Source organism: Mycetomoellerius zeteki, unplaced genomic scaffold, assembly GCF_001594055.1.
Source record: "Mycetomoellerius zeteki isolate Tzet28-1 unplaced genomic scaffold, Tzet1.0 scaffold28, whole genome shotgun sequence".
Taxonomy (NCBI): domain Eukaryota; kingdom Metazoa; phylum Arthropoda; class Insecta; order Hymenoptera; family Formicidae; genus Mycetomoellerius; species Mycetomoellerius zeteki.
The window spans coordinates 110,731-120,478 of NW_017257260.1; the positions used below are offsets into that span (position 1 = coordinate 110,731).

The following is a 9,748-nucleotide window of genomic DNA, read 5'->3' on the forward strand; positions in this document are numbered from 1 at the left end:
ATACAAATATAACAAAATCAAGAACGTTAAATCTGAGGCTCCATTTGTAAAATTTCATTGGAATTTTCTTTAAAAGATATTTCCAATGTTGTAACAAATAGTCAGAAATTATATGAGACAGAGAGATTTATCTATTTTATTCGTCCTATTTTGCAATGACATATAACAAATTTATATATATATATATATATCAAATATTTAAAGTCTAGTATCTTCAATAAAATTGTATTTTCTTAAAAGATATAAGATTTTCTTAAAGAACTTCGTAACACCATATTTCAGAGAATTTATCTTCGTAGTCAAGTAAGAAAGAAAATTGATTAAAATCTGGTTTTTTAAAAGGTTTTAACCACTTTTCTACCGAAATTCCGATTAGTAAAATTTTAAAAGTTGTTTCGACAGATGGACGAGTGACAAGCAGCGTTCCTGGTTTTATTGCAGTTCTCAAACATTTCCATATATCTATTTGTACATCTCTCGGTAAATAAAATTCAAATGCATTATTAATGATAATAACATCACTTTGCTTGATTATCTCCGGAACCTCTTCTATTCTTTTGTGCAAGATAGATATACGGTTGTCCATTTTGTATTTACATACAGTTTCATTTTGGAGATTGCAGAATTCTCTGTTCATTTCAACACCAATAATTCTTCTAGCATCTGTATATACGTACGCCTGTAAAGCAAAAGCATCAATATGATAAAAAAAATTGCTGTAAACAAAAACTTTCTTATCGCTTATTCAGCAATTAATTTATTAATAATATTATTAGTTATACGTGTACAATAATACATATTTTTAAATAATATTCTTACCCCATAAAGAACTGCACCTAATCTTGATCCTACGTCAAGTACAGTTTTGTTTTCCAAAGTAGGCAGTAGCACTTTAAATATAAAGTACAATCCATCCTGAGACATGGAGTGTGATAAAAAAACTAAAATTATAAATATATTATATTTACATAACATAAATCATAAAATATAAAGAAAAAATTTAATTTCAATTTTACTTACTCAATGGCTGTATATTTCTAGATCTACAATCAGTGCAATAGTATCTTTCTAATTGATTACTTTCTATAAGCTTGTCAATATCTTCATCATTATAAAGGAACTCATCCATATGCAATGTGACACTAGGATCGCAATCTGAATTCTAAGACAAAAAAATGTTATTTTGATATTTTTCAAAAATTAAACAGTTATTTCTTTATATTTATTCATGACAAGACATACCTCTCCTGTTAAAGGAGTGATAAAATTTTCAGATGACAATATGGCATTAAATGGAATCTTTTGTTTAATATCGGAAACAATAGAATTTAAAATAGACATTGACTCATCCATTAATTTTTTACTATTACATGTATCATCCCCTATTAACAATAATTTTAATAGAAAAAAATTAATTTGTTTTGATTGTGGAATTATTATATCAAATAAAGTAATATGATTTGTTATTTTTAGTTTTATTATAAGACGTTCATATACTTTTTTATAATTGTAACAAAAAAGCTAAAAGAAGCAAAAAATTGAGTATATAAAGAGAAATATAATTCATTAATTTATTTTGATCGCTTTATTTTATAACAAAATATAACAAATTTATATCATATTTGTACATATAAAAAAAATTGCAACAAACCTGAATCATTATAAGCCATAAATGGTTTAAGTTTCCATTCCTTCATAATAAACGTTAAAAATTTTTGTTGATCGGTTGCGTCCAACGATCGCATCAATTCAACAAAACTTTGTTTTGCGTCATTTAAATCAATCGGTTTTTTATTCATTTTTTGTCTCACAAAAAGTACTTAAAAAAATTTTCACCTATATATCCACATATAAAATTTTTGTTATAATAATTTAAATCCGATATATTTGTATGCCCTCATAAAATACAAAATGTCTCAAATTATTATTTGCACATTTAAAACGTGTTCTTCTTGGAATTTTTCTTTCGTCAGAAAGAATTTGCGTTTTGGACCTTGTCTTTATAGGTTATAGGATACAGTCTTTTTGTATCTATATATCATGCTACGTGTTGCTGCGCTTATCTTAGCGCTGAGACTACCATGTTCCCTGATTAAAACATGTAATTTTTTGGAGTGTCTTTTGGATAAAGGCAATAATTTCGTTTAAAGTAATTTCGACCTGTCGTTTAAAGGTTAATCGCGTCACACGCTCCAATATGCTCCCATTTATTCCAACGCACTCCAATACGTTTGCGTCACCACCGATCATGGTGGAATTAAGCACACGACAGCATATGCCTAGTTTACATCGTGCACTTGATACGGATACTAACTAGTAACTTTCTATTGAAATATCTTAATTTCGGCGAATCGCGTAAACATATACACGATATGTGTATTTAATTAATCATTTTGATGCATATTCCACCAATTTAGTACATCATTCTTTAAATACGTTGCTGAAATTAAAATAATTTAATAGAAAGTTACTAGTTAATATCCGCCCTTGCTTTCCAGCAAGGATACAGTCAGGCTGATATTACATGAGTGCGGAAACACGGCAATACGGAAGCGCGCAACCAATCAGTAATCGATGAAACGCGAAACCATAACAGCGGATTGCTTCTGATTGGTTACGCGTTTCCGCATTTCCGCGTTTCCGCGCTCATGTAATAGCACCCGCAGGGTGCCGTCACATGCGGCGTAACCTGCGTAAGCGTAACTTGCGTATTCTAGTAATTTACTAGAATACGTTATTTTTTATTTACTAGAATACGCCATTCTGAAAGCCGGCATTCACATTGGGCGTATTTCGCGGAAGATTAGAGAAATGAACTAATGCAACCAATTGCTGTTGTACACTCTAACAGAAATGCTAAACGAATTTACGATTGGTTTTCGTAACCTACGCAACTCAAAAAGTACGCCTCATGGGGAACCGGTACTTTCTATCGCGTACGTACAATACGAGTTTGTACAAATTTAGAACAAGAAAGTCTGATTTATAATGGCCGTAACCGTTAATTTATGTGCCGGTGCCGGTAAAGTTCAACCATAGGATTTCAATGCTTTCGTTCATACTAATGCTGGATTCACACTGCATCCGATTTTCGTCGTACGACAATGAGAATGAAGATTGAAAGATTGAAGTTTGACCAATCAGAACAAAAGGAGCCAGAATTGAGGAGTCCTCATTGGTGAAATTTCAATCTTTAATCTTCAATCTCAATCTTCAATGCATAGTCTGATTCCGGCCCAACTTGCCGTATTAGTAGAAAATTGACCAATCACAGTTGATTATTCTTCTCATATTCGACTGTGATTGGTCAATTTTCTACGACTTAAAAACCCTGGTACGACTTCTATTGTAGACCCCGCATTAGCCGCGCATGCGCCAGAAAGCGGCGGGCCCGGTTCACAACGTTGTCGATTGAAGCCTACTTCTCATTCCCGAGTTTGATCTCCTGCTTTCTTATTCTGTGGGCAATACTATAGCGGTAGCCTTATTTCTCTATATTCATTTTAATGCAAAAAATGGCGGATTGTGAGGGTGCGTTTTGTGTTTCTCCAGATTCAGTTGCATGTGTGTTGTGTGCTTGGAAGTGAAATAATATCGATTAAATATTAAAAGTATTCTGTTTTATATGATATAAAGTCATATGGCACATAATACGGGACGTTTTTTAATGAAATTGCCACTTGTGTCAAAAAATCGTTCGAACCGTTCACGATAATGATTTTTCAAGTTTGTTTCTATTTCATTTAGAGGGCTTAGAGGATATCGATCATCCACCACTCGTTCTGAAGATTGATCCGCCCGAGGAGTTACTGGAAGATTCTACCGAAGACTCAACGATTAGCAATTCAGCAGCACCAACTGATCGGGATACACATGTTCATGGTTATTCTAAAATATTTATATAATTTCTCATATAATTGTCTCATTGGCAAATGCGGGTAACAATTAAGAATAATTATTTACCATACTAATGAGATATTTAGTCATAGAGTATGATAAACTCATGGATTTTGCAGATGAAACAAAAAACTGTACAGCAGAATCTAATGATCAAGAATCCACTTCAGCAGCTGTTAAGCCTCTTAATAAGAAACATTGTAAGTTTGACATTGATTTAATAAGAAAATGTAATGTGACATTTTCATTGTGTATTAGTATGTATTATATGTTTGTAGATTCTGTGCTAGCTGTTTCAAAACTAGAAAATTCATTCGGTATTAATGAATCTTTGAATCCTGTAACTAGCAAATCAAAGTCGTCTATACTAAGACCGTCACAATTAAGTGTGATAACCAATAGTTCTATGGGTACTACTGACAAAACTGTTTTACAACCTGCAAAATTTCGCAATCCATTTACAAAAACTAGTGACAATTCTGTAGGTGAGGATGAGTCCATAACGAAGAACAATAAAACCGAAACAACTAAAGATTTTAAAAGTGAGGAAAAATCTACAGAGGATGTAAAATTGAAATTTTTGCCTTTGGGTGCAAGCACTAAGGAGAATGAAAATAATATAAATAATTCTGTGGCATCCAGTACATCCACTCCTAGTTTTGTATTTGGTCAGAATTTGAAAGAGCGTGTTACTGTTTCAAATGATATAGAAAGTTCAAATAATTCCGAGAAAAATGAAATGAGAAGCGAAGAAAGTAATGAAAATGGTTCTGAACTTTTATTCTCAAATGCAGCTGCAAATTGCCGTACTATGGTAAGACCAGGTTTAACATTGACTCAAGCAGCACAGGTATTGGAAGAAGCTAATCGTGCAAACAAAAGAAAATATAATCAAGTGACATTATTAACTGGTGAAGAAGGAGAAACGAATGTTCTTCAGATAAATTGCAAATTATTTGCCTTTGATAAGGTGTGTATGCCTCGAGAATAATATATTTTTTGATATTTAAAGTAATCTATATTGAATAGTTTAAATTAAATTTTACAAACTCAAATTAACTGTAATGATACAAGAATCCCTACTGAATATTAAGTTCAAATTGGTATAAAATGATACCAATTTGAATTTTATATTCAGTAGTACCTTGTATCACTACAGGCTATTCCAGCTAATACTAATAGGCTATTTCAATGTTGGGTGTCAATCGCTGATGAAAAAAAGAGAAAAAAATTAATATGTCATATTCTTCAATTAAATTTTATAAATAATGAATACTCAATATAAATTATATGTATACACATTTAAATTATACTAATTTAATACTGATTTCATAGTTGCTATATGTTGTAGAGTACTAGCAGTTGGCAGGAAAGGGGAAGAGGTATGTTAAGACTCAATGATCGAGATGAAGAATCTCGTTTAGTCGGCCGTACTGCTGGAACACAACGTTTGATCTTGAATACAAAAGTATGGCCGGGTATGACCGCAGAACGTGCTGGATCTAAATCATTAAGATTAACTGCTATGGATGTTCATGGGGATATTCGAATCTTTATTGTACAAGCGGCACCTAAAGAAGTCGATCAACTGCACAGTCTTTTATTACAGCGACTTAAACGCGCGCAAGAACGTCATCCTAAGAAATTGGCAACGGACCATTGACAGCCATTGACAATTCTGGCGAGGCATTAAGCATCAGCTTAATTTGTGCAACATAGAAGTCATTAAGATATGAAAGGAGTTAAATTCTTCAGGAATATTAATAAGACTATTTAGTATGCGCAATAGAATGGCTATGATTTGTGCCTTCCTTCAGAAGTTGCAGCTTTCAGTAGTTGCACCAGTATTTATTGAGAGGAGATTAAGTTGTGGCACTTAATACGAGTTTGACGCTCTTGTACACATTAGATTATTTTTTTTTAAGAATATAAAATCTGTTTATATCCTTTTCAATTGATATATTCCCTTTTTTTATTTGAAATTTAATGTCATTTTAAATAAAAGGGCGTTATTAAAAAAAAAAAAACAGATTAAGGAACATCATAATATTAATAATAAGTCTATATGTTATAACAAATCTTAAAATAAATTATAATTAGTAATTACGATTCTTTAAAAAAATCTCAAGAATATTTTAAAATGTTTGTATACAGGATGTTTAACGTAACACCCCGCATGATTTTCCAGACATTTCCGACAATTAAGAAAAGAAGTTGAAAGATGAATATTCATCTATTGTATGCAGGCTACAATATGTGATAAAAAAAATTAAAAGAAATTTTTTTTTAATAAAACAGTCATCTTGAATTTTTTTCCATAATATTGTAGGAGTCTTCAAGACGAATTCAAATTGCTATCGAAATGTCACTTTTATTGATATTTTATTGATTTTATTGCTTATTTTGTTACATAAGTACATAATATGTATCATAAATATCCATTAGCAAAGAATATTATATAAACATAAATTAATAAAGAAAAGATGTAACTTATGTAAGAGCAAATGTTCAAATTGCTTGTCTCCTTTTGCAACACAAAAGTTCTGCTCGTTTCAAAAAATTATTATGCGTAGCAGCTATTATACTATTTTGATCCGAAGTTGCACAACCTGTAATTATTCTTTCTCGAAGATCTTGAACATTATTCAGGTATTGGTTATAATAGAGTTTGGTATACACAAAAGATTTCAAGTGTCCCCACGAGAAAAAGTCCACGAGGAATAAATCTAGAGAACGTGCCGGCTATCGGACTAGTCCATATGTATTTATAACACAGATAATTTTGAACCATTCATGCATTATGAGCTGGACCATTTTGTGTACATACATTTCTAATCAGAGCTGTAAGTACTGTTGTTACAAATAATGCTGCATATTTGATATTAAATATCAATAAACTCATTAAAACATCAACAAAAATAACATTCTCGATAGTGAGTTGAATTTGTCTTAAAGATCCCTACAATATTATGGAAAAAAGATTATAAGGTGCTATTTAAAAAATTTAAGATGACTTTGATTCTTCCGTATAAAAAAGAAATGAAAAAAATTTTTTATCATATGTTGTAGAATGTAATCTGTATAAAACGGACGAATATTCATTTTTCAACTTTTTCTCTTAACTTCGTCGGAAGTGTCTGAAAAATCGTACGAATCGTTACAATGAACACTGCGTGCGTACGTATATACAGAGTGTATCTGAAATAACGCCCACTAATCATATAGTGCTATTCCTAATAAAATAAAAAATAAACTAAGTCAAAAAGCCCTCAATTGGCAATTTTCGCAATACTTTTTTTTTAAGTTACCCAATGAGCAAAATGGATAAAATCAACGTATAAGACAACTTTAAGATATCTTTAAAAATTCTTTAAGAAACATCTTTAAGATAGATATTTCACAAGGAATACTGAAAGATATCTTAAAATTGTCTTATACATCGATTTTATCCATTTATTCGGCAATCTTTAGAAATTAAGGTAATTATGCAGATATACGACTTATCCTCCCCGATGTCCTTGACCTTGACATATGTAAGGTCATGACCCTGAATGACCTTGAACAAATTTTAGCCGTCATTCGCTCGTCATTCGCGTTAAAAAGTTATCAACAAAAAACGTCATAAATGTTACATAATTTCCTGACACCTCATGTACTGTATAGACTACAGAGGGAAGATGGGGTGGGAGTCGCTTCGTGTGAAAAGTTGCAAAATATATTTTAAAGCAGAAAATTTCTGTTTTAAAATATGTTTTGCAACTTTTCACACGAAGCGATATAGTCGAAAAGAGAAATTTTTTCAAATTTTTTTTGCTAATAACTTTTTAATGAATAATGAGTGACGGCTAAAACCTGTCGAAGGCCACTCAGGGTAATGACCTTGACAACATATGTCAAGGTCAAGGACAGTCGGAGGATAGTCTGTATATCTGTATAATTAATGAAATTAATATCTCGTTAACTATTGCTGAAATTGCAAAATGGTAGAGGACTTTTCGACTCAGTTTTTTTATTAAGAATAGCACTGTATGATTAGTGAACGTTGTTTCAGATACATCCTGTATACAGGGTGTCCCCGACTTACGGGATCGCCTCTCGTGGACGGGTAGAGCGGACTGAACTGAATTGAAAAGTTCATTTTGCAATTTTCATAATACTTTGGAGATATTAATTTCTAAAGATCACTGAATAAACTCGTATCCGCTCAGGCTACCGCGAAGTATATGCCCATCGGTCCCGATCGCTTGTTGCTCGGGGAGAAGGAACTGTTTGGTAGGCGCGCCGCTTGAGTTATGACTCATAAGACCCAGTTTCACAACTTACGGTTAACTCATAACCGAGGTTCAACTTGTTTCTCATCTCTTTCCAATTCTAGAATTGGAAAGAGATAATGAATAAGTTTTACCAACCTCGGTTAAGAGTTAATCGTGAGTTGTTAAACTGGGCCCTAGGGTCTCTTTCACCAACCTCGGTTAAGTTAACCGATAGTTATATGGGGCTCACATTTAGGCCTAGTATCACAACTTAAAATAACTTAAAATAAGTTGAACGTCGGTTAAAAGTTAACCATGAGCTGTGAAACTGAACCTAAATGAGCCCCATGTAACCGTCGGTTAGCTTAACCGAGGTTGGTAAAAGAGATCCTTAGGCCCAGGTTCCACAACTCATAGTTAACTCTTAACCGAGGTTCAACTTGTTTCTCATCTCTTTTCTTAATTCTAGAATTAGAAAGAGACAGTGAATAAGTTGAACCTCGATTAAGCGTTAACCGTGAGTTGTGGAACTAGGCCTTAGTGCGCGCCTATCAGGCAGTCCCCGCGCGACGAGCGACTGTGATCGATGGGCGCGTACATGGCGATAGTCCGCGCGAATACATGCTTATTTGATCTTTAGAAATTAATATCCCCTAAAGTAATATAAAAATAACAAAATAGCAAAGTAGCAAAAGAGCGAAGGATTTTTCGACTCAGTTTAGTCCGCTTTACCTGCTCATGAGAGGTGATTCCGTAGGTCGGAGATCCTGTATATTATCGAATAATGCGTAATTGTGTATTACAGGCATCGTTTTTGTTCAGAAAGGGTAATTTGTTACATCAACTGTACATTTAAATAAATAATTTGAATATGTATAATTTACCATTAAAAAATATATGAGAATGGTTGGATATGAGTTATAGTATTTGTAGCATATAATATTGCCATTACTTGTACTTTCATTTATATTTCAAAGTTTGTGGAAATGTACACTATAACAGCATTATTATTATTATTAATATTATAATTATTATAATTATAAGTACACGTTTTATTTTAGATGTAAATAAAATTCTCATTGTAGTTCTAATTGTGTTTCCTAATTTTATTCTTTGCCCTACAGATTCTTAAATTCAATCATCGATTTTGCTTAGCAATTTTTTTCTTGCGTCTTTTGCTCATTGAATAAATGAAACAAGAGCGGGGCAAAGAACTCGCTATTTTATGGAATTAAAAACCTATAACGGTCGAAGTTGGATTAAGAAATGGTACAGAAGATCTCAAGTTCGAAATTTTTTATGCCGTTCTCAGCATAGACTACGTTTACACGGTCACCCTTATAGGCTGCGGTTCACTTGATGTTACAAACGCTTCGAAACGTTTGAGAGACCAATCAGAACAAAGAATTTACGAATTGACTAATTAAAGAATGCTTCGAAGCGTTTGTAGCGTCAAGTGGACCGCAGCCTGTATCGCACAGGTGCGGCCTGTGAAGGGGGAGGAGCAATAATCGCCCGAAGTGCTAACGCATGAGGGCGTCGTTCGATGGGGAAAAAATTAGTGTTAAAAAATTGCTGCAGATCACAATTTTTGAACA

General features: G+C 32.7%; 2 protein-coding genes across 3 annotated transcripts; one reads left to right on the top strand and one right to left on the bottom strand.

The window, feature by feature from the left end:
* Positions 1-253: 253 nt before the first annotated feature.
* LOC108724190 (uncharacterized) lies at positions 254-2,230 on the bottom strand. Its single transcript, XM_018450423.1, has 5 exons — positions 1,652-2,230; positions 1,243-1,382; positions 1,021-1,162; positions 820-941; positions 254-679 (listed from the first exon to the last, which is right to left on the bottom strand). The coding sequence occupies exons 1-5, from the start codon at positions 1,797-1,799 to the stop codon at positions 254-256; spliced, it is 978 nt and encodes a 325-aa protein (XP_018305925.1). The 5' UTR covers positions 1,800-2,230.
* Positions 2,231-3,464: 1,234 nt separating this feature from the next.
* On the top strand, positions 3,465-5,839 carry RanBP3 (ran-binding protein 3). 2 transcript variants are annotated; one of them, XM_018450420.1, is made up of 5 exons: positions 3,465-3,531; positions 3,748-3,882; positions 4,017-4,097; positions 4,176-4,867; positions 5,249-5,839. In XM_018450420.1, exons 1-5 carry the CDS (start codon positions 3,507-3,509, stop codon positions 5,558-5,560), a joined length of 1,245 nt encoding a protein of 414 aa, XP_018305922.1. In that variant the 5' UTR covers positions 3,465-3,506; the 3' UTR covers positions 5,561-5,839. The 2 variants fall into 2 exon arrangements, with proteins under 2 accessions (XP_018305922.1, XP_018305923.1); XM_018450421.1 differs by having other exon boundaries at positions 3,748-3,876.
* The last annotated feature ends 3,909 nt before the right edge of the window (positions 5,840-9,748 follow it).